Source organism: Rissa tridactyla, chromosome 8 (genome assembly GCF_028500815.1).
Source record: "Rissa tridactyla isolate bRisTri1 chromosome 8, bRisTri1.patW.cur.20221130, whole genome shotgun sequence".
Lineage (NCBI taxonomy): Eukaryota > Metazoa > Chordata > Aves > Charadriiformes > Laridae > Rissa > Rissa tridactyla.
Window position 1 is genome coordinate 26789727 of NC_071473.1, and position 27141 is coordinate 26816867.

Genomic DNA, 27141 nt, shown 5'->3' on the forward strand with positions numbered 1-27141 from the left:
AAATGTGCTATTTGCAATTTATTTATTAATATGGTGCTGTATTGCTCAAGTTTACTTGAACATTGTGTTCAGCCACAGTCGTGTAGACTTTGATTGTCATAAAAGCCTTAGTGATGTTAAAAGCTTCTTAGGACAATGTGATATTTACATTTCTGCTTACAAAATTAAAATAAGTTTAACTGGATAGGAGTGGTGCGCTGTAGTGTAGTATTGTTAAACATCTAACATGGAAAACTTGTATATATGTAACTTCTGTATTTATTTGATTGGAATATCCTGTGATCTATTTGCAGAAGTGAACACAGAATATCTGTTTCCGATTTTTATGTGGTTTCCTTTTTTCAAACTGTTTTTTCTATAATGTAATTATCTTGCAAGGAGGATTTATTGATTGCAATGGTTTGTATGTTGTAGGAAAAATTTTACTTAATTTCCAAGTACTTTATTTCTAGTATATTGTTTTTCGGAACCAGCTTTTGAATCTGTTTGCAAGACTTACGGTAGAGTGTTGTCTTTCAGATTCGTGTGCTTTTAATGGAACTTGAAGAAGCTAGAGGCAATCATGTGATTCGCGATGAAGAAGTGAGCTCCGCTGACATCAGTAGCTCTTCTGAAGTGATCTCTCAACATCTAGTCTCTTACAGAAATATTGAAGAACTTCAGCAGCAGAATCAACGTCTCTTGGTGGCTCTTCGTGAGCTGGGAGAGGCTAGAGAAAAAGAGGAGCAAGAAACAACGTCATCTAAGTAAATTATCTGTTCCTTCTAGCAAACTGTTTATACTAACTAGTAACAGGGATTTATTCAGACTCTCTTCAGTGTTTTGGCTTCTGATTGTTAGCAATTGTGTGCATATGTACACGTAAGCACGGATATGCTCATGAGCAGCTGTGTAATTCATAAAGGCAAAATGTTATTAAGGAACATTGTCTTTAGCTTTTAGATTAAAATGGCTCTATAGCTATATATCTTTAATTTCTTTTCATCGTTTTTTATTCAGCCCATGTAAATAATGTCTTTAAAAATTCTTCCTAAACAAACTTTCTTAATCCAGAGGTGCAGAGAGGTATGAGAGCCCACACTGAAACCCTAGCCTTTTGTAATCAGAATAGATTTTTGGGAAAATCTTTCAAACTTATGACATTCAGTAAAAATAATTGTCGGTCTGTTAGTGAATGTGATTTCACAGAACAGAGCTGTTTTTTGAAAAAGATGAAGTTTTCATTCCCCTTAGCTGAACATAAAATTGAATACATGCATATCTAATTCACTACCTGTAAAGCCCACAGAAAATGTAATTCTGTATTAAAAGTTCTTAGCTTGGTTCTCTGTTCATGCTACTGCCTGTTTGAAGTTATTCACGTGAATAGAATTACCTCTGCTCTGCTTTTCATGGAAGAGGCCTGCTTTCTTTGTCATCTACAAAATGGCAAGCTCAAAGACCAATTTTCCTATAAGTTTGCTCAAAAAGTCTCAGCGATGCTTAACTTTCAAAGATGCAATAAATGCACACTAAAAGACTTGTGACAAAATGTAAGGGTTGTGTCATCATGGTGTGCCTTGCTCGGCGTGTTACTGAAAAAAAACTTTTGTTGGTTTCAGAATTTCTGAGCTTCAGAGTCAGCTTGAGGAAGCTCTCAATGAGCTGGAAAAACTGCGCGAATCACGTCATCATCAGTTGCAGCTTGTTGAGTCTATAGTTCGTCAGCGTGATATGTTCCGCATATTGTTGGCACAGACCACAGGAGCTATCATTCCTTTGCATGGTAAGCATCAAGTTTCTGTGCCATTGAAAAGAAAAATAACAACATTGTAATTTGTTATAAGTTTTCAGTAATGGTGCTGTGATGGTACCAGTAACTTCTGTTAATCTGATATTCAACTTTTACCTTTACTCACTGAAAAACCCATTAATTTGGATTTTAGACACACGATTCTGCTTTTACAGTGTAATAACTTGCTGCATAAAGACTGCCGTGTAGTGGTGACTGTATTGTTCTTTTAGCCATATTTCAATGCGGTTATATGATCTTCTGCTTTGGCAAGCATTCGTTCAGTTGTTGCCTTTTAAATCACCTTTATCTTCTTTTTTTTTTTTTTTTAGCTTCAGGTATATTACCAGAGGAAATTTCTCTTACATCTACTCCAAAGCGCCCAAGTTTGCCTCAAGCCATGTCCACTCCCGCTCCGGTGTCAATGACTGAGTCGGTGGAGACTGTAGAGGCTAAGGCTGCGCTTAAGCAGGTATATTTTTCAATAAACACTGTAGAAAGCTATCACTATTTCTTTTTACTTTTCTAAGCACTTTAATGTCTGTTCTTTGATGTAGTTGCAGGAAGTTTTTGAGAACTATAAAAAAGAAAAGGCAGAGAATGACAAGTTGCTGAACGAACAAAATGAAAAGCTTCAGGAGCAGGTCACAGACTTGAGGTCACAAAATGCAAAGATATCCACACAGCTGGAGTTTGCTTCCAAACGGTAAATCAGCTGTTTAATTTCATGGCCTTATGTATTCTCTGTCAATAAAATCATGTTGACTGCTTGATATTGTTTGCTCAGGAAGATTTGCCGGTTAAACGTTAATACTGTCTATTCTGTTAAAGAGCACAAAGGAAATAGGGAAGGTGGGATCAAGAATATACCTTCTAGTTCAGCAAGCCACATATAAGAAAATTTGTGCACAAGAACATGAAACATACAGTTGTGTACATATACCTCTTGGAATTAAACTCTAACAATTTAATGTGGCAAACGTATACTTTGCTTTGTTGTTCCACATGAAGTTACGAAATGCTGCAGGATAACGTTGAAGGCTATCGTCGAGAAATAACATCTTTGCATGAAAGAACCCAGAAACTCACAGCAACAACTCAGAAGCAAGAGCAGATAATTAACACTATGACTCAAGACCTCAGGGGAGCTAATGAAAAACTGGCAGTGGCAGAGGTTAGTAATACAGTGTATTATACTCAAGATACTCCAGGTTAACCCAAGAGTTTTTCTGTGATTGTCTGGAAGGCTGTCACAGCTTGAATATGTGGCTCTTTGAGTGCATCAGCCATTAAATTTGTAAAAGCCTGTGTGCATGTATATTTGGTGCGCACATTTGTAACATTCCACAAAATATCTCAAGTACTGAGTGAAGGTGGAACACCATTCTGAAGGTGTTTCAATTTACAGAGAAAACAGAATGTTATTAGTTAAACAGTTATGTACTTGCTGTTCTTGGTTTAATTTCAATGATTTCAATTTCATTCAATTTCAATTTAATTTCAATGAATTCAATTTCAATCTCTAATCTTAAAGGCTCTTATTAAAAAAATATTAACTGATCATAAAAATAGTATTGTCCAAATTAAAATTACTCGACAGATTTGGGATCAATAACAAAGTTCTTATTATTTGCTGTCTTAAAGGTGAGAGCAGAAAACTTAAAAAAAGAGAAGGATATATTGAAGATGTCAGATGTGCGTTTGACTCAGCAACGTGAGTCTTTACTAGTTGAACAAAGAGGACAGAACCTGCTGCTTACTAACTTGCGAACTATTCAGGTATGTGGTATTACTCTATGTCCAAGTCTGGTCTGTCTTTCAGAGTTTTCAATGCATACCCATCGAAATCAACTTCAACAGTCCTGGGGCTGGGTCTTAAAGTGGATTTTTTGTTACCAATTGACACTGAACGTAAAGTACTTGAGCACCTTGTTTAAGCAAGTTTGTTATTCCTGTCCTAAATTATGATAATAATATTTGCCTGGGCAAAGTCCTGAGAATTTTGAGTTGATGAGAAGGGTTTTCACAATAAAATGGAAACAAACCACATGAAACAAAGTGAAAGGGAAAAAAAAATGATAGCAAAATTTGCCAATGCCTGCCTGCCTTGGCAGTTTATTTTCCTGTTCTTTTAAAGTATATTTACTTTTATACTTTAAATGTTCTGTTATGAGGTATATTGACTCTTGAGAGTATAAATATTTAAGTTTGCGCATTTTTTCATGTGACTGAATTCTATTTCTGCAGTAGATCTTTTGGGTTTTTTCAGTCCCTGGAATTAGACTGCATAGGTAATAGATTTTTCCCTATAATACTTATTGTATCAGTATTTTAAAAAAAATCTTTCAAAACTTAAGTCATACATCCTAAGCGCTACTCTTCATAATTTTCTCTATCTACCTATTATTGCTTACTCCCTGCAGTAATCTTGTGGATGGGGGAAGTGTTGTGATAACTTTGTGCATAATTATTAAAGCTGCCATAATTATTAAAGTATATTGTAAGCATAATGCATCGTGCTCTTTTATTAGGGAATACTGGAGAGGTCTGAGACAGAAACGAAACAAAGGCTCAATAATCAGATAGAAAAGCTAGAACGTGAGATATCTCAGCTGAAGAAGAAACTAGAAAGTGAGGTGGAACAAAGACATTCCCTTACCAAAAATCAAGAGGTAAATATAATTATAAATATGCTAAACTTGTTGTAGTGAAAATAAAGCCACAGTTGCATGTCTTCTGCCAGCTTGCAGTGCATTGGTTTTTATATGTGAAATTTATAAACATATTTGGTCTTTATGCCATTTGTGAATAATTACAAGCTTAAGAACCTTGTTCTTTCAGGTTCATATCCTGGATCTTAAGAGGCAACTCGAGACTGAGACAAACCGTCACATTAACACAAAGGAACTTTTGAAGAATGCCCAAAAAGAAACTGCGATGTTGAAACAGCAGCTTAACAATACGGAGGCTCAGCTAGCATCTCAGTCATCACAGAGGGCTCCAGGGAAAGGCAAGAGATTTTTCTACGTTGAATTTCTCTTTATGTTAAGCATTGCTGTCTGAAGAATGGTAAAATTCATAATTCATAATAATTTAGAATTAGGATGATAGTGCACTAAATAATAAACCTCTTCATTATTACAGTCACATATTCCAATGAATGATAACCAGGATGATTTGATAAAATAAAATTAATGCCCAAGCAGTCTGTGACAAAGGGGAGAAATAAAGCCAAATTTATTAAAGGATCCCTTTCATTTTTATTTGAAAGAACCTAAGTATTTTACTTATTTTTAAATAGCCTTTTTTTTTTGTTTGGATAAACAATGTTTATCGTAAGCCCCTATTGATTAAGGCTGACAATTTTTTTTAGGGAAGCTTTGTGAGGGTGATTGTTTTTTCCATGTTATTATGCTAAAAAGACTTCAGATTTTCAACAGAATAATGGTTTAAAAAATTGAATTAAATGTGATTGGTTAATTACTGTGTTTTAATATTATAGGTCAGCCTAGTACAAGTGAAGATATGGATGATCTTGTAAGTCGATTAAGACAAGCTGACGAACAAGTTAATGACCTGAGAGAAAGACTCAAGACTAGTTCTAGTAATGTGGAACAGTACAGGGCCATGGTTCTTAGTCTAGAGGAATCCCTTAATAAGGAAAAACAGGTAAGGAGTTACCATTGTTTATTAGAGCAAAAACAGAAACAAAATGAAGATGGTTTGGTTGTGGGTTTTTTTGTACTGTAGTCTGTAGGATTATGGGAGGAATTTAAAAAAAAATCAACTAAAGTTAGTTTAGAAGGCATTAGAATATAATGTAGTAAGACAATTTGTAATTTTCAACATTTTCAGTGTTGTTCTAAATGAGATGCTGAGAATATCTATTCTGGCTTTAAAATGTTAATAAAATACTGGTTTCACATCAGAATACCATATTTAAATGCAAAAAAAAAGTTGATCTCTTATGATGGATTTTAATGAAGGTGACAGAGGAGGTTCGTGCAACAGTTGAAGCTCGTTTGAAGGAATCCTCAGAGTATCAAGCACAGCTGGAAAAGAAGCTGATGGAGTCAGAGAAAGAAAAGCAAGAACTGCAAGAGGAGAAGCGTAAAGCTGTGGAGAATATGGAACAACAAGTATGCGCTGAATGCCCCCTCCCTTAAGCTCCCCTGTAGAAAGTCCATGAGAATACGCTTTTACATAATTCCCTAAACTTCAGTTTGTGTCCAAAACAAAATCTTTTAGGATGTACTAAAGGCTAACTAGATTTGAGAGGTTTCCAAACATGAGTAGTACATTAACCTTATCACTTTATTAGGGGGATTGTGTGTTTTAAAGCCATATCTTCCTGAACTTTGAGCACTGTTTGCAGAAAAACATCAGTAAAAGCCTTTGAGAAGGGTTTCAGTAAACTTTTTTTTGGAACGCGAGCCAAACCCAAATTTGTAGCATGCATGTGTTTTAGAACCAGAGTGGTCTATGCCCTTGTTTGTCTGATTTATATTTGGGCTGTTACTGGGGTTGAAAGAAACAAGATTGCTGTAAGTAGAATTACTGCAGGCCTGACTCTGAAGAACAGTAATACATTTTTACCAGGAAAGAGCTCTGTATATTAATAAGTCAAAATCTTGAAAGTATTTCTCTTTAGATTAAAATTAGTATGGAAAAACAAATAAACAGACAAATCACCCTTTAGTTCTACGTTATTTACAACTGTCTCCATTCAAAGCCTTGCTGTGTTCAATACTCTCTAAAATACTTTGCCGTTTAGTCTTGGTTTTGTTTTATTTTTGTTGTTGTTGTCCCCCCCACCCCTCCTACCCTACCACTGTAGCTGTCGGAACTAAAGAAGAGTCTGTCAGCCGTGCAATCAGAAGTTCAGGAAGCTCTTCAGAGAGCCAGCACAGCTCTCAATAACGAACAACAAGCCAGACGTGACTGCCAGGAACAAGTATGTTTATAGTATTTGTCTATTTTAGCCAGAGGTAGTAAACTCAATGTTAGTTTTTCATTGTTTTTGAGTTGAACGTAAAGCATTTTCTTAAAGGTCATGCTGCTAATCAGACTTGTGGAGTCAAGAGAAGCACTAGACGAGCAATTTCTCTGTTTTGTGAACAGCTGCTAATTTAGTGCTTCACTCCTCCACCTGATCAAACATTGTGGTAATATCAACTGAACTGACTTTGAATATTAAGTTGTGCTGCAAGCACAGTTTGTGTCACGTTTAAAAAACAACAGAAGATGAAAGGGAATACCGTTTCTAAGGTCTTTAAAAAAAATTGATTGGGGAATGTAAGTAACTGTTTTTAATGAATTGCTACCTCACTGTCCTGAGTGGGGAGTGAAAAAGAAAACTGAGCTCTCACAACAAGACAATGAGGCAAATATCTTTCTAACCCGAAACATAATTGTCATCTTTTAAAAATGGGGCCATGTGTTATTTAGCCGTACCTGATAGGATTGTCTTGTTACTGTTTTTTAAAGAGAATCTACTTTTCTGCAGGTGAGAATTCCAGCAAAGCTGGTTAGTGTAAAAAATGCAGAAAAAATTTTTTGCTGTCGCTTAATCAAATACAAAATTTAATAAAGAGAACCATTTCCTTCTTTTTTTTTTTTTAGCTAATACTGTGACCGTAGCCTGTCCTTACCTTTTTAACCTCATGCAGTAAATATCTTTGCTATTTATCTTTCTGTCATTCACATGGATGTTTTTAGATGAATGGATGCCTCTTATCCATGCAGAATCTACAAGAAGAGGTTTGATTGTAGAATAACTATAGAGAGTGTGTCCTCCTCCTAGCCACTCAAAAAAAGTTATTTCAGATTCTGTCTTGAAAATAGTAATTTCTCTATATCCTCCTTTTTTTTTTTTCTTCGTATTTGAATCACCAGGGTTTTGGCCAGTGGTTTTCTTTTTGATTAGTGGTCACTGATTTTGTCTAGAACTTGAGAATCTCTTTGTACCTGTCAAACATATAACATTAAAGGTAATAGAATGTATTTTTTATGTTCTTTTCTGCAGGCAAAGATGGCTTCTGAAGCTCAAAATAAATACGAAAGGGAATTAATGCTCCATGCTGCTGACGTTGAAGCATTACAGGCTATTAAAGAGCAAGTTGCCAAGAATACAGCGGTACGGCAGCAGCTGGAGGAAGCTGCTCAGAAAGCTGAGTCTGAATTGTTAGAGTGCAAAGCGTCCTGGGAAGAGAGAGAGAGAATGATCAAGGTATGATTATTTTTATGGTTTCAGTGTTGGGTTTTTTTTCAGTTAACAGCCTTTATGGAATTCAGTCATTGAACAATTTTGTTGTAGGATGAAGCTTCAAAACTTGCATCCCGCTGTGAAGACCTGGAAAAACAAAATCGATTGTTACACGAACAGCTGGAAAGCCTGAGTGATAAGATGGTGACCTCTATGAAAGAAGCCATGCCAAGTGCAGTGAATGTTTCTCTGAATGAAGAAGGCAAATCCCAGGAACAAATCTTAGAAATTCTTAGGTAAATTTAGCTCAGGGCTCCTTCTCTTGGTGGTTATAAATTCAGTTGCCAAATTAAATAGTTATGTATTACTTTATATTTGAAGGATAATGTATAGAATTTAAGATACTTAAGTGCTCTTTTGCTAGGTAGGAGGTGGTTGTTCTGCATCAGTAACTAATTGAGGGGATTTCTTTCTACTCCTAGGAAAAAACTGAGAGTCAGTTGTGACAGGAAGCTGAATCAGATTTTAGCAAATGTGATTAGCAAGAAAGTTTTAGAGGTGATTTTTTCCCATTGTGGTTCTTAGGGGGTTTATGTAGATTTTCAAGGACTTTTATCTAGGACTTTCTTTTTTATCTTTCTGAACCAATTTCTATACCCAGTAGGCCTTCAGATATAAGATGCTTCAACTTAAAAGTGCTTTATTTTGCATTTTCATTGACATGACGTGTTGTGTTGTTCATTTTCTTACTGCAGATTTATACGTCGGGAAAAGGAGATTGCAGAAACTAAATTTGAGGTGGCCCAGGTGGAGAGTTTGCGTTACCGTCAGAGAGTGGAGCACCTGGAAAGGGAACTCCAGGAGCTGCAGGACAGTCTCAATGCTGAGAGAGAGAAGGTGCAGGTATGGTGGGATATTGCTACTTATGATTTCAATGGGTAGAGAGGGCTGTTTTCTGTGTTCTACTCTTTGCTGCCTGTGCCCAAAAATGAAGTTTTGGAACAATCAGGAGCTTTTAAACTGAGGTTGCGACATAGCCAAATGGAGGATCTTGTTTTGAGTCCTGTTAAGCAGTGTGGCAATTCCAAAAATAAAATAAATAGGGAAAATAAAGCTAACTTCTCTCTTCTCCAGCCCCCCTGCCCCTCATTTTTTAAGTGTTAATCACTTGTTTTGAATGTACATGTGAGATAACGAATGCCATGATAGCTTGCTAAGATAATGTTATGCCAGATTCAGGTACATATATATGCATGTGCAAGCAGAGCAAATGACTGACTTAAATCTTTTCCAAAGGTAACAGCAAAAACCATTGCACAGCATGAAGAATTAATGAAAAAAACTGAGACCATGAACGTACTGATAGAAACCAACAAGATGCTAAGAGAAGAGAAGGAGAGGCTAGAACAAGAGCTTCAACAAATTCAAGCCAAGGTTAGTACTGAGGTTCATGTAAATCTTTCAGATATTCAAGCTGATGAGTTAGTGTCTGGATATACCGTTGCTCATTACAATAAATACGTTATTTAGATTGTGATTATTCCGTTACATCATACACAGATGGATAAGGAAACTTTCCACTTAGAATTTTAGAAGATGTTGGTCCACCTACAATGTTGGAAAGTTTAAAATTCAGTTTCATTTTTATGAAACTGGCAATCAGCATTTATCCAGCAGCAAAGACTTTATCAGCAGATAAATGAAAAATGGCACAGGAATACATATAAAACAGACCATGGCTTTATTAAGAGCTTAAGAGGGAGATACATACCTCTCTCCATTTCTACATGCCAGTTATTTTAATGGCATCCAGTGCAGTGTTGCTTGGCTTCTAACATGTAATTAATAATATGTTTCCTGTTCCAAAGTACAAAAAGTACCAATCTAAGATTGTGAAGTCATGCCTGGATTTTTTTTTTTCCTCTCTGTAGGATCATCCCCTGCTCTTGGTCCCCATCCCTTTCCCTGCCCCCAGCTGGCCACTGGGAGGCAGAGAGTTGAAAAGAAGCTCTGTCATGACTTTTTTAGGGTGTTGGTTTTGCTCTCTCTGTCCGTCTTACCATCATTGTTCAAGCCCTACCATATTCCGTTTCCTTCAGTCTTGTGAGATCCAGAGATTAATCCCCAGTTGTGTTTTTTCAGGTACGCAAGCTTGAGGCAGACATTCTGCCTCTACAAGAGTCTAATGCTGAACTGAGTGAGAAAAGTGGAATGTTGCAGGCGGAGAAAAAGCTTTTGGAAGAAGATGTTAAACGCTGGAAAGCCCGGACTCAGGTGGGGAATGCATGTTTTCAAATATGTTGGTGGGGGAAGAACTGAAAAAAAAGTTCTAAATGTTCTTAACGACAACAAACTAAGAAATGTATATTTTAATTATAAAGCATTGCTTATGCAGCTTCAAAATAGGCTATTCTAATTCATAGGCATTCTAAATCAAAATGCAACAGCAGTAGCTCTAATTCAAAGAGATTTTTCTGGATATAACTGTATAATCATCTTATGAAAATGCAAATTATTTTCTCAACCTTTCAGCATTTATTGAGTCAACAGAAGGACACCGATCTGGAAGAGTATCGCAAGCTGCTTTCAGAGAAGGAGGCAAACACCAAGCGTATACAACAAATGAGTGAAGAAACAGGCAGGCTTAAAGCAGAAATAGCCAGGTGTGGTATAAGTCAATTAGTAAAAAGTTTTGTGCAAAGTATTTTAAATAAAGCTGTATCTGGAAGTGTAATTTCTTAGCTGTCTCTACATAACTATGAACCTTTGGTATTCCTACTGCAGCTTGATAAGGTAAAATGAAGTGAGAATTGGTTTGGAAGTTGTCTTTTAGCTGAACTTATTCTGAATTAATTTTGTAGAATAATTTGTATTCTACAAATACCCATATGTATTGCACAATTCTAGAAAACATAATTCACTACAGGTAGTACCTGTGTTATTACGTAAATGATCAACATTGAAATGTATTAATTATTTCAAACATCTCATTTGCATCTTCCTCCAATCTCTTGTTATTTAGAACTAATGCATCCTTGACTACAAGCCAGAATGTTGTTCAGAGCCTGAAGGATGAAGTAACTAAAATAAGAACAGAAAAGGATACTTTGCAGAAAGAACTAGATGCTAAAGTGGCTGACATACAAGAAAAAGTGAAAACTATAACACAGGTCAAGAAAATTGGGCGCAGGTACAAGACTCAGTATGAGGAGCTGAAAGCACAGCATGATAAGGTAGATACACTTTTTCTTTGTTTGCAAAGAAATTCTGTTTAAAAAGTATGTTTTCATCTAGAGTCGCGTATAATCTAGCCAATGATCTTCACGTTCCCTTTGTATAATATTGTGTGAATATTTACCCATGAAGAGAAAAGCAGAAAATTACATTGTTTATTCTGCCGTTAGCTCAAACTGCCACAAAGCATGAGCTGCATGTCACTTAATACTTTGCAGCACTCTTAACAGAACTTCAGAGTTCATTAGAGTTCCTGGGTTTTGCCTGGAACTTTTTAAATGATCAGTTTGCATGCAGAAGCAACTTCTGAAAGTAGTGACGTACTAATCAGATAGTACCCTTTAGCCTCATACCGTTTTACATGTTTCAGATGGTTGCTGAGGCATCAACTCAGTCTTTAGTAGAACAACAAGAAGAACAAGTTTCTGTCCAGGAAGTACAAGAGCTGAAGGACACCCTCAGTCAAGCTGAAGTAAAGACAAAGGCTTTGGAGGCTCAGGTTGAAAGTTTACAAAAGGTAAGAAGAGTGAACTATTTCAGAGTACCGTACTCTACTGCAGTCTTAAATGCCTAACTGTGAAAAATGTGAGGGTGTTTTTGTGTGTGCAGGTATGCACAGAAATATGTGAAGTGACCCATTTGTGCTTTTACCTTGTTGAGAAAGAGGGAACTTAAACCTGTCTCACGCTGTTTCTTGGAATAAATAAGTGGGAAAGAGAATGCTGTTCTGTCAACTATTGCATTCAGAGAGGACTGTACTCCTCTACTGTTGATTAGAAGCTCTTTAACATTGATACAGTGGCCAGAATAATATTAGGTCCTTGGAATTTTTTAGGCTATATATTATGCCAAAGTAGCTGGTTATGGACAAATAGCTGCAATCTCTCTTTCTCTCTCTCTCTAGACTGTAGCAGAAAAGGAAACTGAAGTTAGAAATCTTCAGGAGCAGATAACGCAGCTACAGTCAGAACTTGCTCGTTTGCATCAAGATCTACAAGAGAAGACTACACAGGAAGAACAGCTCAGGCAACAGATCACTGAGAAGGAAGAGAAAACCAGGAAGACCTTGCTTGCGGCCAAGCAGAAAATTGCACAGTTAGCTGGTATTATTACATTTTTTTCTGTCCTTAAGGTGTCATCTTCTGTTTGCTTTTTGGGAAAGCATTTAGAGAGAATGCTTGGGAAAATATGGCCTACTTCATATTTTACTTAAAAGATTTTTTTCTGGATTAGATGATTAGATGTTACAGGAATTGTTCTAAAACTTAAATTATAGTCCTTCAGGAGATGATAGAAGTATATAATTATCTGTACGCTGCAGGGCGGGCGCGGGGGGGAAGTTTTGCTTAGTTTTGGACAAGTTGATCACAAAAGGTGATCCTTTTGTTCATTAGAGCAGATTGACCCTGCCAACAGCTTGGGTAATTCTCCCCTTCCTTCTTCCCTAAATGTACAGGTGCAAAACATATTACTTCCTCTGTTTTTAATTGATGTTGAGAGGAATGATGGTGCAAGGGCTTGCTGAAAACGTCTTGTTCTTTTGTGACTACTTTTTAATTTAAATTTTTATTTATATATATTTATTAGACATTTTTAATCAGAAAAATGGCATGTGAAAGTTAAAATTACCTCTGAGAGCTCCATCAATAGCACAACGTTTTTAAGATTTCAAAATCTTTCAGTAACCTGTTAAGACAGAGAGGTGTTCAGCATACAGACTTAGTAGGCAGCTTTACAGTGGTGAGGCTGGATTCTTTCCTATTCAATTAGGTACAAAAGAACAGCTAACAAAAGAAAATGAAGAGTGGAAGCAAAAGAGCAGTTCATTAGAAGAGCAGAAGACTGAACTGGAGGTGCGGATGAGTGCACTCAAATCACAGTATGAAGGTCGAATCTGCCGTCTGGAAAGAGAGCTTAGAGAGCAGCAAGAGCGACACCATGAACAGCGAGATGAGCCACCAGAATCTACAAATAAGGTACAAAACCCTTTTAGCTAGCTGTGGGAGAGGAAACAAACAGCTTGCACATCTCGTGACTTCATGACTGAACGAGAACGACAGCTCTCAGTGTGAGCACTATTGTCCAACTTGGTTTGGTTTTGTGTATACGGTAGTTATACTCAGGACTACTTTATGTGAAGATGGTTTTTCTAAGCATCCTAAATAGCACATGGAAATTCTTGTCATAGGATCCCTACACTTTAAAAAATAAAATAAAATAAAAAAACCCGAATGAGCCCAACAAACTGAGCTTTCCTATGAAGACAGGCCCAGAGAGTTGGGGTTCTTCAACCTGGAGAAGAGAAGGCTCCAGGGAGACCTTAGAGACCCCTCCAATACCTAAAGGGGGCCTACAGGAAAGATGGGGAAGGGACTCTTTATCAGGGAGTGTAGTGGTAGGATAAAGGGTAAAGGTTTTAAACTGTAATAGGGTAGATTTAGATGAGCTATTAGGAGGAAATTCTTTGCTGTGAGGGTGGTGAGCCCCTGGCCCAGGTTGCGCAGAGAAGCTGTGGGTGCCCCATCCCTGGAGGTGTTCAAGGCCAGGCTGGATGGGGCTTTGAGCAGCCTGGTCTGGTGGGAGGTGTCCCCAGACAGGGAGATTTGGAAGGGTCCCTTCCAACTCTAACCATTCTGTGAGTCTATGATTCTATGAAACTGTGCTATTGTCCCACTGTTCCCTGGTTTTAGAAATATACAAGTTGGCTTTAGTAAGGATTCAAAACTTAAATTAAAACTTATTTCTTGCCATAGTCAGGGTTCCCAGTGCTAATAAGCATACAGTTACATCATTCACTGTGAATCGGGCAATGAATTGTTTGCACTCTGCTCTCTATTTTTGTCTTTTTATCCATCTGTTCAGTATAATGGGTTCTAGCTTGTATTGTTTCAATAGCTTCAGAAGATACCTGAGAAATTATTAAACTGGTTTACATACTTTGCATGACTGGTATGATTTGTTTTGGAGAATTTGCAATAATCACAGAGTCTTAACTAGATATGCTAGCAAGTCTGTTAGAGAAACGATTATTATTAAAGAGATCTGTCTGCTGAAGTGTTTTACCAAATTACTCGCTCTGTTTTTTACTTAATAGGTCCCAGAACAGCAGAGGCAAATCTCACTCAAGTCTACCCCAGCTTCAGGTGAAAGAGGAATGTGAGTTGAAGGGTTTAGGGGTTTTGCAGAGTTTCTGTGGTTTGTGTTCCCTGGTTTTGTCTTTTATCTAGTTGCTCTTCTTTTTAGTAAACCACTGGCTTTTCACAATTTTTCTTAAGCGACTTTGAAGATACTGATTGATATGAAGTGTTCCTCCTGTTTTCTCAGCTACATTTAATCAGTAAAGCTTTTAGGCTGTTAAATTGTCATATTAACTACCAGAAACAAGATATCTGGGAAACATGAAAGATTTCTTAAATGTTGTCAGAGTTCTTGAAGTTGTACAGTTTTGATTGATTGTTACCTTTAACCTTTTTGGTTTTGTGGAGGGATCTTCTTTGTGCAAGAATCTCAAACGTGAGAAACGGACAAAATAGATGGTAACTCTAACAACAGATAAAATAATCAAATGACTAAGCTCTAAAATGGGAAAGATTACTGTATTACTGAGTTTAGGTAACAAACTCCCTTTCGGTTTTTATGACAGCATCCTTTTGAAAGCAAGGCTTTCATAAATGCCTCTTAAAATTTGTCTGATCCTTGTCTCAACAACGAGATGATACAGCTCTTTAGTGAGTGAATCAGTTAGTTTTAATGTAATAAAGACCCAGCACAGCTAATAGTACAAGCTATGGACTGCTCCTTTAGATCTGCTTACACATCTCTAGTTGATTTACCTTTGAAAAAACCTGTCAAACCTCTAAGCTGGACAAAATACTGCTGATGGCATAGTGGGTCTGTTTTGGTTTGTTGGGTTTTTTTAATGAATTTTGGAATACAATTCATTATTCCTTTGTCAGGCTTTTAAATTTTAAACCTTTAAAAATTAGTATTTCTGGATATGATAATATATTTACATTTGGTATTTTTAAAATCTGCTTTCTGCGCTACTGTGATGATACCAATATCCTCTTTTTCAGTGCTAGCACTTCAGATCCACCAACAGCAAACATTAAACCAACTCCTGTTGTGTCAACTCCAAGTAAAGTGACTGCTGCTGCAATAGCTGGGAATAAGTCTACACCAAGAGCTAGTATCCGTCCAATGGTTACGCCTGCTACAGTCACTAATCCTACCACTACTCCAACAGCCACAGTCATGCCTACAACACAGGTGGAGACTCAGGAAGGTAGGCATTTTAGTACGGTATAGGATCTAGTGTAATCATAAGTGCTACCTGTGCCTTGAAATCCCGGTAATTATTAATTTGAAAGTACCTCAAATAGTTTTATTGTCACTGCATCTTTTTCAATATTGCACGTTTATGACCACTTCTGTTGCAACAAAGTTCATGATTCCTCAACTGAAGACAGGTATCGGCAATGTTAACTCAATCTGCAAAACATTGAATCTGCTTATTAGAGCATTCTGAAATGGAGAACTTTATTAGATAATATGAAGACAGTTGAATGTGCTACTCTTTGCCTTTCAGCTATGCAATCAGAAGGACCTGTGGAGCACGTTCCAGTCTTTGGAAGCACTAGTGGGTCTGTGCGTTCCACCAGTCCTAATGTTCAGACATCTCTCTCTCAGCCCATCTTGACTGTTCAGCAGCAGACGCAAGCGACTGCTTTTGTGCAGCCCACTCAGCAAAGTCATCCTCAGATTGAGCCCGCTAATCAGGAGCCATCCCCTACCATTGTAGAAGTTGTACAGAGCTCTCAGATAGAGAGGCCCTCCACTTCTACAGCAGTGTTTGGCACAGGTTGGTTTTATTTATAAGCCTACCTTTTTCAATAGTTCCTTTTAAGTAGCTCCATTTGGACCCTTGTCAAACCAGGTCTAACTTCAGCAAAAGAATTGGCTGGGTTTTATTTGGGTTTTTTCACCCTGCCTTAGTTTATGGCACGTTTTGCAGACTTCTGAGGTTAGGCTGCTTTCTTGAGCCTTCAGAAATGGTATCTCTGAAATGCTGTTGTCACTCGTTCCTTAAAATAAAAAATAAAAACTCATGTTTGTTTATCTATTCAGAGCAGCGTAGGGATTTAATACATCAAACTTTGCTGCCTCTGTTTCCATGGTACTGTTGGAGCGACGTTAATTTTAGGAGTCATGAGTAAGCTGCTTAAGCTGGAATATAAAATACAGAGAACTCTAAAGCTACTCAGTGTGATATGCTGTTGCACATCTGTTCGCCCTGCATAGTGTTGATTTTGGTGATGAGCATTTTCCCAAAATACGCTTTTGTAAACTGCTTTTTTTTTTTTTTGTTTCTCAGCTGTTAAACTTTTAGGTATGCTTGTTAAAGACGTTAGAAGAAATATTTCAGTTATACCCTGAAGCTTACATTAGGTGTCAATTAGGTTGTGAATATAGGACCAAGAACATAAGACTTGTAACAAAAGGGGCTGGTGTTTTCATGTCCTAGGAAATGGCACAAGGTGATTCTATCTGATTCTATTTGTTATCATTCAGTGCAGAAAAAGAGGCAATCTTCCAGAGAAAAACAGAAAACCTTTTGATTTTCTCATTTGTACTTTTGGTGTTCTGGAAGTAAGTGAGAGGCTCTTTTAAGTTTCAGCTACCCCAAGTTCTTCACTGTCCAAACGTCCACGAGAGGAAGAGGAGGATAACACTGTGGAAAACTCAGACCAGATCTCAGAGGAAACAGTGGATGTACCGCTTCCGAAGAAACTGAGGAGCATACAGAGAGTTGGACCTGAGGTTTGGCAAGAACATAAAATGCTACTATTTAATCTGTCTCTTTGGAAGATTTTAATGGGAAGAGCAAGTATATTACTTCAAAGCCAGTCAGTTAATTCTTAACGTGACTTTTTAGTCTGTCAGGGAGGAAGCAATTATGTTTGGGTATCATAAAAAGCAGAGGTTATACCAGTTGCAACGAATGATGTAAATCTTAGTGAACTGTAGGATGGAAAAGAAAGAGCTATATCCTAGCATTGAAGAGGAACAAGTTAAAATATTTTTCAGTGTGGTCTGGAAGGTCATTATCTGCAGTTATTCTGGAATAAAATACAGTGTACTTGAGGAGGTGCCAGGGAAGCAAGAGATGAGTTCCATGGAAAAGCTTACAGGAGCTGCATGTGAAGTATTGGTGTGAGAGAATTGTATTTCTCCAGAGCAGAGAAATGGGGTGCAGATAAAAGCAGATCTAAGGAATAAAGGGGAACAAAATGTTGCCCGTTATCTTTGTGGGAAAAGATAATGTCTTTGAAGAACCCAACTTTAGAGCGAACTGTGTGTTTTAAACAAGAAAAATATATGTTTTTTCAGGAGGAAGTGACAGCAGAAGAGAGCACTGATGGTGAGGTAGAAACTCAAACATACAATCAAGACTCACAAGACTCAATTGGAGAAGTAAGCATATTTGAAAAGAAAAAAATCTTACTTTCAGCTTCAAAATCGCTATCTTCTTTGTTTTTTTTTCCCCGAACACTCAATATTTTTAGAAGTGAAACCTCAAATCAGGTTTCCACTGCAGGTTTCCAGTGGAAACCATTTATAACCTTTTAAAGTTTAGACTTGCAGTGTTCAAGGACAGATACTCAATTTTTATTGCACTCTACACAGACCTCTAAAAGTAACATTTCAGAATGTTAATGAAGCTTATGTTATTATGTTAATGAAGTCATGATGTGATAAACAGGGTAAAAAAAAAATGTTGGTTTTGTTCTAGTTCTGTAAATTTCCCATTGTAGCTGTATTAGGAAAGCCAAATATAAGTGAAAACCATGAATTTAATCTCCTTTTTACCTGAGAAACAAGCAAAAGTTGTGGTAGTTCTCTAACTTGGCAAAACCTCATGTTGTGTTGTGATATATATTTTCTCCAACCATTGGTAGGCGCTGAGTCTTTAGTCATTCATTTAGTGCTGAATGGAAGGAGAACTATTTGCTAGCTCTGTGTCTGGCTATCACGTGAATTGCATTACTGTTCCTCCAGACCAAAAGAACTCTAAACCAGCAGCTCAGAGTTCGCACTTAGAAGACAGAGATAGTTGTTCCTTCATCCTGGAGAGACACTTAGTTGTCTGCAGTTGCTTGGTGACAATATCTGTAGCATTCTCTTTTGTCCTCTCCTATCTTGATTAGTTATTATCAAACAACAATAACCAGCGTTTCTCTTGTAAGCATCAGAGTCTGTTTCTTTTTCTCATTGCCCCATCACCAGCCCTGTGCACTGACAGTAACTGCGGTGTTGTGGAGTGCTCAGAGAGCACCTCTCTGAGTAACCAGGCAATTGTTCTGGCTGGATGTGAAGTAAGGTGTCAGCAATGCTCTGTGTATCTCTGTTTGCTTATTGTGCAGGTCTCGGTGACAGGTCCTTGCTTGTCTGAAATAGGTAAACATTTAGACAGCAGCTTTTTATTGATATACATTCAAATGCATCATATACAAATAAAGTATCCCTAATGATGGCACCCATCCCAGATCACATTTGGAAGTGAAAGACAAAATACTTGTGTTGCAGAGCAGGCCCCTTGTAGAGCAAGGTTGAGAGCTGAGTGGAAACAGGAAACCCTTATAAATACAACGGACCCTTTCTGAAGAGCATTTTTGAGAATTGTATATGCTGCGTTTCATTTTGTTTCTTCTGGTAATTTACTTCTATCGTTTACAGGGTGTTACACAGGGAGAGTACACTCCCATGGAGGATAGTGAAGAAACTTCACAGTCTATCCCAATAGATCTTGGACCTCTTCAGTCAGATCAGCAAAACACTTCTTCATCTCAGGATGGTCAGTCCAAGAGAGATGATGTCATTGTAATTGATAGTGATGATGAAGATGATGATGATGAAGAAAACGAAGGCGAGCAGGAAGTATGTATATCATGGCATTACTTTATTTATGAACTACTTTATTTATGATTTTGTTTTTGATCAGATACAAAGCTCACCTGACAGGACTAATTAATCAAAAATATTTTTTTTTACTGTATTTATGTAGCCGGAACGTCTAGTGTTTTAAAGGTACTCAATAATTCAGCTTGATTTTTTTTTTTTTTTTAAAGCCATAAAATTCTACAGTGCCTCTAGATTATCTAAGACTATTCAACATAGAAGGGCAGCCTCTGTGAGGAGAGGCTGGGGGCTTCCCTGTGCTGGGAACAGCCTGCTCCAAGCTGGCTCTGCAGTCACCCCACTGCAGGACACAGCTCAGCCCATCATATATAAAAAAGGGCAAAACGCAGCATGGTGGTGTTAGTGTGAGGAGGAGAAAAAAAAATGTGAGAAACAATCCTGTGAACTCCAAAGTCAAAGAAGAATAAGGAAGAAGAGGTGCTCCAGGCATCAGAGCAGATATTCTTTGTAGCCCATGGAAGAGACCACAATGGACCGGGTATTTCCCTGCAGCCTGTGGAGAGGAGGATATTCCCTGGAGGAAACTGCAGAAACAGGGGAATAGGCCAAGAACCTTGGCCCATGAAGAGGAGCCAACGCAGGAGCAGGTTTATCCTGATGGATGGCAGCCCTTCAATGGGAAGGACCCAGCGGAGCAGTTCCTGAAGGACTGCAGTGTGTGGAGGGGACCCATATGGGGGAAAAAGCGTGAGGAGGAAGGAGCAGCAGAAAGAAACTGCTATGGACTGACCGCAATCTCCCATTCCTCGTCCCCTCTGCCCTGCTTGGGATGGGGGAGGAGGAAGAGGAGTTGGGAATGAGGGAGTGAAGTTGAGCCTGGGAAGAAGGGGGGGTGGCTGGAAGGTGTTCTAGTTTTTGTCTTTCTCACCATCCAACTCTGTTTTTAATTGTCAACGAACTAAATTAATTTTGCCCCAGTTAAGTCTGTTTTGCATGTCATGGTAGTTGGTGAGTGATCTGCCTGGCTTTGTCTTGACCCTCAAGCTTTTCCATCTTATTTTCTCCCTTTGTCCTGTTGAAGAGGGAGTGGCTGGCTGGGTGTTGAGCAGCCAGTAAAGGTAAGCTACCACAGCAGGCAAAAAATACGTACGTTTCCTCTGTGGATAACAAATGCTGAACATCTTCTGGAAGAGATCCACAGACAGAGGTGGTCTGTGTACCACAAAGTGAAATGTACCACTTTGGGATTTGAAATTATTCCACTGTGCTTTCTGCGCTTCCTTCAAGGCTTTTTTATGGTCTTGTTATAGGACTATGAGGATGAGGAAGAGGAAGATGAGGATGATGATGAAGACACAGGGATGGGAGATGAAGGTGATGACAGTAATGAAGGAACTGGTAGTGCTGATGGTAACGATGGGTATGAAGCAGATGATGCTGAGGTGAGATTTGTACCTTTCTTATAGCCTGTTAAATTTCTTGAAATAAATTGGTGGTGTAAGGCATCTGCACAGATTTGAATACTTGAGAGAGAAAATCTTGGGATGAATTCATCCCAGAAAATGGAGGCTGCTAGTAGGTGATAGTAATTTCTGTTGTAACCGGTGTTTTCACAAGAAAAGGCAACGTTGAATGTTTATGAGGGCTGAATGAAAATGCAAAGTACAAGAGCCAGCAACAAATACTGTAGTTGCAGAACTAGTAAGGCAGCTTCGTCAAAAGCTGTATATTTCGTTGTCTATTATTATTAAACGATGATGGCTACATTGTTCACAATTGTTTATGTATAGATAGGCAGAACTTCTGAAATTTCACACAGTTGTATACGTTTACCTGACTTTGTAGATATTTACAGAAATATTTTAAGATATGCATATTACTTTGTTTACTTTCCGAATGCTTTTGTACTGCTTTTATATTCTTTTTGCAGCCTGTAAGTTGCTTAGTGCTAAGGCATATTACGTTTATGTGGTTTTTTAGGGTGCTGACGGTACAGATCCTGGTACAGAAACTGAGGAAAGCATGGGAGGAGGCGAAAGCAACCAGAGGGCAGCAGATTCTCAAAACAGTGGTATGTTATTCCATGTTGCTCCAAAGTGTATGTCTCTAAGGGGGGGACATGAAGAAGCTGTTCTGCATGTGTTAAAATATGCACTTAAAATACGCACTGAAGACCTGAAATGTAAACTTGAAGTGTAGATTCTTTTCAAGTGTTCTTTTCTGGATATATTCTACATTCCTTTGAAAACCCGACAAGCTCTGGTTGATATGGAAACTGCTGTTGATGGCTCAGTAGATTAATCTCCTTTCTCTAATTCAGCACTTGAGTAATCAATAGTTTGTCTTGGTGCTGGTCTTGATGTAGCTTGCACAAGTCTTATTTTAAGTAATTTTAAATAACAGTACTGACCTATCCCCACTCTTGCAAGGGTAAAAATATCTCTGTTAATGAGGTAGCAGAATTTGAAGACTTGCCTTCATGTTTTCAACTCAGTTTGGAGGGCATGGGTTTACTCCTGTATACTTCTGTGTGTTTTAGGAGAAGGGAGTACAAGTGCTGCCGAGTCCACTTTTCCTCATGAAAGTTCAAGAGAACAGCAGCCATCGTCGGCCTCGGAGAGACAGACCCCTCGGCCCCCACAGTCACCACGCAGACCACCACATCCATTGCCCCCACGACTAACTATTCACGCTCCTCCTCAAGAGCTGGGTCCCCCAGTACAGGTATGAACTATCTCTAGCGCTTCAGAAGACTTTAAAAAAAAATTATTGTATGATTTCTTCTAAATAAAACCTAAGTACTCTGCCTGTTGTAAAAACAGATGACGTTTATTTAGCATCCTAAAAATGGTAGCTGAGCAAACTGACTTAACATGTCTCATCCTGCAGATTATGGCTGGACAGGGGTCATTAAAAGCAGTAAGGCACTTGTGATGGATTTGTATCTTGAAATTTTTAATACCGGCATTCTTTCAGTCAGTGACTGCTGATATTTCCACTACAAAAGCTGTTCTTGGACAGGCTGTAACTCAGACAGATTGTCAGGGGTTTTTATTAGTCTCTGCCCCAATGAAAAGGGATGTTGCCATTCATTTTCTAAGCTAAACCTTTCGTAGTCAGTGATTACAATCCACTGATTCACAACCCATGATTATGCTTTGATGTAGACCTATAGATGTTGTAAATTAAAACAGCACAAACTGAATTTTGCAAAAATATCCTGACTGAAATTATCCTTTACCATTAACTTGTTCTGAGGCTTGGAGCTGCAATATTTCTGTGTTCAAGTTTTCTGTCCTCAGTAGAAAGTTGAATAAGATAGTGATGTCACTTCCCCAGAATTTAAACCTACGTGATTCTCCTTCACGGTTAGAGCAGGCAGCAGATACGAGGTGTGGCATAGCTGCTGCTATGGTCTGTTCTTTAAGAAGGCGTGATGCTGTACCTAGTAGTATTGTACACTTAGTCATTTAGCCACTATCCTTGGCTCTGATTGAATAATTGTATGTTGTTAGAATTACAGGAAAGCATTCATGCTATTTTTTCTTTACTCTAAAGAGAATCCAGATGACTCGAAGACAGTCGGTGGGGCGTGGACTTCAGCTGACCCCTGGTATAGGTGGGATGGTAAGTATATGAGAGTCTGCTACTAAAAACCTGCATTGAGGGAACCTTCACAACTCTTGGGCTTTATTTTGTTTTTTAAAGAAGTCTAGCTACTGACTTCAGGGATGAGATGGTCTCTGTAGCCTTGCAGGTAATATCTTGGTCCTGTTAATTTCTGTATTAATGGAAGGCAGGAAGAAATTGAGTTGGTTTTGTCCAAGGCAGTTTAAATTACTTGTTTTTTAGAGTCAGTCTTTTAAAGTGGATATGTTACTGAAAAAAATAATACAGATGTTTTCAGCCTCATCCTGAAGGAATTTCAGCTAATTCTTCAGCTAATTTTGAGCCTTTAATTCAACTTCAGCTGTATATGACAGAACAAATGCCAAGTTCAGTGAGGAAGGGGAGAGAGACGGACTAACTGACTTTTCTGAGATCAAAGGCATCAGCTCAGATTTTTTTATTTTGCTTGGCTTGCGTGTACCTGCCATTCCATTTCTCATTGGGACCAGCCTCGGTACCTACTGCATTTTGCCTGCACGGTAACTGAGCACATGGGAGGGACCTTACAGGTACTTTGGAGGGAAAGGTTTGAAAGATAAGAGAGGAAGACAGGGAGATGAAGAGCATGCCTTGTGTAGGGCAAGGGAAGAGGGAGCTGAGGTTTCTGGCTTTGGAGGCAATGCAGGAGCAAAGGACGCAAGTCTATAGGGAACAGATTATTTGATTCACATTTTGAAAAATCCCATATGCTGGGTACGTTACAGCAATCCAGATTAAGATTCCTATCTTATTTATGAATGTGTCACCCTAAGATTCCTTTGTAGTCAACAGGGAGGCGTGGCACTTTGCTGGTAGAATGATTTCATAGAGTTGATGTCTAAAAATCCTTTGAAAGATGAGGGCCCTGCAAATGTATAGTTTTTAGTTTGGTTTGGCGTTTTTTTTATTGCCTTTAAGGGTGATCTATCTAATGAGCTGAGATTTAGATGTCTGAAATTAGACAAGAATTTTATTAGAGCTAAATGTGTCTTTGTTTTGCTGGACAATGTGGAAAAAGCAAACCAACCTTTAACTCAGCTTGGTAGAAACTGGAAAGACATTGTGGGCTCTCATATCAGTCTCTTTTTTCCAGCAGCAACACTTCTTTGATGATGAGGACAGAACAGTTCCAAGCACACCAACTCTTGTCGTTCCACATCGTACAGATGGATTTGCAGAAGCCATACAGTAAGTAGATAGAAAAAAAGAAAAAAAAGGCATCTATTTCTTTCTATTTTTCATTGTAATGAAGATAAATTCAAATGAAATGAACTTGTGATTGGAGTAACGTGCTCAAAGGTGCTCAGTAGTATGATAACATGACTGCATCTACAAATAAGTAATTGTTTCAACGGTGTATCATGAAACTTGCCAGCAAATTAGGAGGCTGATGATCTCCAGTGTTTTGTAACATACTGACTTAAGGGGGAAAAAAAAAAGGTTTCTTCTGTTTCAATTCCTTCCCCATCCCTCCTCCCTGCTTCCCCACAAATATTACCAATAAAAGTAGGGAAACTTCTCTCCATTTTTGGATGTGTGACGGTTCTGGACATGTTCAGCAATCCACTTAAAATTGTGAGAATTCATAAGATGAATAAGTCAAGACTATTCTCTTCACTGTTTTACTAATTTCAGATGCAGTCCAAAGAAGTTTGTGAAAGTATTTGCTATTTAATTAGCAGTATTTTAACTTACGGTCAGTTCATTTTGTCTCGTGCATAATGTCTTCTCTTGTTTTGGTCCGTCGTCTTTTTTTCTTTCCTGAGCATTGGAAAAATTGCAGAATTCCTTAAATCTTTATTTTGATAGTTCCCCCCAGGTAGCTGGAGTTCCTAGATTCAGATTTGGACCCCCTGAAGATATGCCACAAACTAGCTCAAGTCACTCTGACCTTGGTCAGCTTGCATCCCAAGGAGGTAAAACCACTTCTGTTCTTTCTTTTCCATGGTGGTGGGAGTGAAAAACAAATAATGCAGCCAATAAAATGCAGTTCTACTTCGTGTACTTGTTGAAGTGTGGAAACCTGCGACTCTTAAATAATTGCCAGCAGAGACAGACTAATGGAAAGGAAAAAGGTGTTTCCTTCAAGCTGCTGCACTTCTGTTTGTAATACGGTTTAAAAAGTAGAATGCTTCTGTGGGTGGGAACAACAGACTTGTGAACCAGAGAAGCTGAAATTGAATGTGGGACAAATTGCCTGCTGGGCACAAGAAACTTCATTTAAGGAGAAATGAAATATTGAAGGAATGGCTTTTAGCTTTATTTTCACTGTTGATTGTAGCTTTCCTGTAGTAAAATAATAGGGGGAAGCAGCAAACGCAAAGAAACCTTTGGGATATCTCCTTACCTGCTAAGAGATGGCTGGGCAATTTGTCTGGTGTCGTCTTTGCTGTTGTCCCTTTCCCCTGCATCCCTGCCAGCATAGAACAGTATGCTGTTCTTTGAAGAAAGCTCACAGCAACATAATGGCATAAGAAAAGGATGAAAGTAAAACAAGTAGTAATATTTTCATCAAGGTTTTTACCTTCCGATAAATTGTAATTAGCTCTGGCAGTAAGTCAAAACAACTTAAAACACAAAAATCTCCATATTGATGTACAAATCACTGGATTTCATCAAGTGCACAGAGAGAAGACAGCAGTTAATCTGTTTTTTAGCTGGCTATTTTAATTGTGACTAAAACTTTGTGTTGCAGGTTTAGGAATGTATGAAACCCCACTATTCCTTGCTCATGAGGAAGAATCAGGTGGTCGCAGCGTTCCAACAACACCATTACAAGTAGCAGCACCAGGTAAGTGGCAAGAAATTTGCAAGCTGAAGTAAAAGCTGGAAACCTTCACTTTCTGGAAAAGAATTCGATTATTGTTGTTATAGTGCTTATTGCTGCATCAGGAGTATTCCAGTAACCCTTTCCCCAACGTGCCGAAGATTTCCGTAAATTTTCTGTAGGAAATTCAAATTAACTCTATGTTTATTAAACTACCTTTCTTGTACAGTGACAGTTTTTACGGAAAGTGCATCAGCTGACGCCTCGGAGCATGCTTCCCAGTCTGTCCCCATGGTGACGACATCCACTGGCAATCTCTCCACCACTACGGAGCCTGGAGCCGGCGATGATGGGGATGAAGTTTTTGCAGAGGCAGAATCTGAAGGGTAAACTGTGACTTGTTTGGTTCACTAAGACTTGATGTCATGTTATTTTTAATGATTTATTTTCATCCGAGTGTGCCTGTGATTAATTTTCAGTTTACCCTGTGCTGGTAGGAGGGACAGCTCAAACAGGATTTTGGTAGATTTGTGAAGTAGCTAAATCTGACCTTTTTGTCTAAAACCAAAGATTTTCTTCTGATTTTCTCCCTTCTGATTTACTATAGCTAATATTAAAGTCACACAACAAAAAAAAATATTTCTGTATTTTTTGAGAACGCAAAGGGCTCTGGACTAGTCAAACGCTGATGGTAAAGGCCCCAGTGCGGTCTGTGGAATAAAGGCTAAAGCATTTTGTTCATAGAGAAAATCACTCCTTGTTACAAAACAAGCATACACAATGAAGTCATCCAGTAAAGGCAATGCCAAAGTATGAAAAGATGTAGCACAAGAGAGGGGGATAACCACTTCTTAAGAATTTGATGGACAAATGATTTTGTCTTACACTTTGCAAGTGCAACTTTTAATATTTATAATAATTGCTTTTATTATGACTAAATACATTAGAAATCTAAAAGGGGATATGTTATCATCTTATGCTGTCTTTTACTTTTGATTTTTATTGGTTGCATAATAATAAAAGATGTTTAGTACACAATTTACCTAAACTTTTATCTACTGATTGCAGGAGGTAGGAGGTTTGCTCATAAAAAATTTAAATGTTATTGCTGCGAGTTAAATAAGCCACACAGTTTTCTTGATGCAGCACCAACTTGGATTGCAGTAGCCTGCCTACGAGTAGATAGAGCAGAGGATGGGTTTTCTAATGTTAAGGTCTCAAATTTGTTTCTTACAAAATCATCTGATCTCTAGTGATTAGAAGTATCTCCGTAGAGGAACTAAATGGTTCACAGAACAATCTGTAGTTCAGAATAGACTTTTAGCTTGATAGGAGAGTGAGTCGATCTGTTGCTAGTAGAAAACAGATGGTTTGCCTAATTTATGAGTTTTAGTTATCATCTTCTAACAGTTTTTATGTACTAATCAAAGTAAATAAAATGTATATCAAAAAGTGAGCTGCATTTAAACTACATCCAATGTTTAAATTTTTTTTCCAGCCCTGTAATGCTTTTTGTATTTTTTCTTCTGAAGATAGAGTCCAAATAACTTAGGTATTGCACCAAGCAATCTTTAGGCATAACTGGTCAGTGGTGAT

General features: G+C 38.1%; 1 protein-coding gene across 2 annotated transcripts in view; it reads left to right on the top strand.

Moving 5' to 3' along the window:
- Positions 1 to 27141, top strand: part of TPR (translocated promoter region, nuclear basket protein) — a 43260-nt gene that overhangs the window by 13828 nt on the left and 2291 nt on the right. The window contains exons 14-48 of one of the 2 annotated variants that reach the window (XM_054210573.1): positions 520 to 746; positions 1602 to 1765; positions 2104 to 2243; positions 2329 to 2477; positions 2783 to 2945; positions 3416 to 3550; positions 4303 to 4443; positions 4613 to 4781; positions 5274 to 5440; positions 5758 to 5910; positions 6609 to 6725; positions 7797 to 8000; positions 8088 to 8272; positions 8732 to 8879; positions 9273 to 9410; positions 10119 to 10250; positions 10509 to 10639; positions 10999 to 11209; positions 11581 to 11727; positions 12115 to 12313; positions 12981 to 13186; positions 14305 to 14366; positions 15287 to 15495; positions 15799 to 16071; positions 16882 to 17030; positions 17601 to 17684; positions 18948 to 19148; positions 20441 to 20572; positions 21111 to 21201; positions 21670 to 21854; positions 22689 to 22757; positions 23875 to 23966; positions 24588 to 24694; positions 25474 to 25569; positions 25775 to 25931. In XM_054210573.1, the coding sequence (XP_054066548.1) occupies positions 520 to 746; positions 1602 to 1765; positions 2104 to 2243; positions 2329 to 2477; positions 2783 to 2945; positions 3416 to 3550; positions 4303 to 4443; positions 4613 to 4781; positions 5274 to 5440; positions 5758 to 5910; positions 6609 to 6725; positions 7797 to 8000; positions 8088 to 8272; positions 8732 to 8879; positions 9273 to 9410; positions 10119 to 10250; positions 10509 to 10639; positions 10999 to 11209; positions 11581 to 11727; positions 12115 to 12313; positions 12981 to 13186; positions 14305 to 14366; positions 15287 to 15495; positions 15799 to 16071; positions 16882 to 17030; positions 17601 to 17684; positions 18948 to 19148; positions 20441 to 20572; positions 21111 to 21201; positions 21670 to 21854; positions 22689 to 22757; positions 23875 to 23966; positions 24588 to 24694; positions 25474 to 25569; positions 25775 to 25931 (5333 nt within the window). Of the gene's footprint in view, positions 1 to 519; positions 747 to 1601; positions 1766 to 2103; positions 2244 to 2328; positions 2478 to 2782; positions 2946 to 3415; positions 3551 to 4302; positions 4444 to 4612; positions 4782 to 5273; positions 5441 to 5757; positions 5911 to 6608; positions 6726 to 7796; positions 8001 to 8087; positions 8273 to 8731; positions 8880 to 9272; positions 9411 to 10118; positions 10251 to 10508; positions 10640 to 10998; positions 11210 to 11580; positions 11728 to 12114; positions 12314 to 12980; positions 13187 to 14304; positions 14367 to 15286; positions 15496 to 15798; positions 16072 to 16881; positions 17031 to 17600; positions 17685 to 18947; positions 19149 to 20440; positions 20573 to 21110; positions 21202 to 21669; positions 21855 to 22688; positions 22758 to 23871; positions 23967 to 24587; positions 24695 to 25473; positions 25570 to 25774; positions 25932 to 27141 lie in introns of both variants that reach the window. The other variant, XM_054210572.1, reaches the window with a different exon arrangement.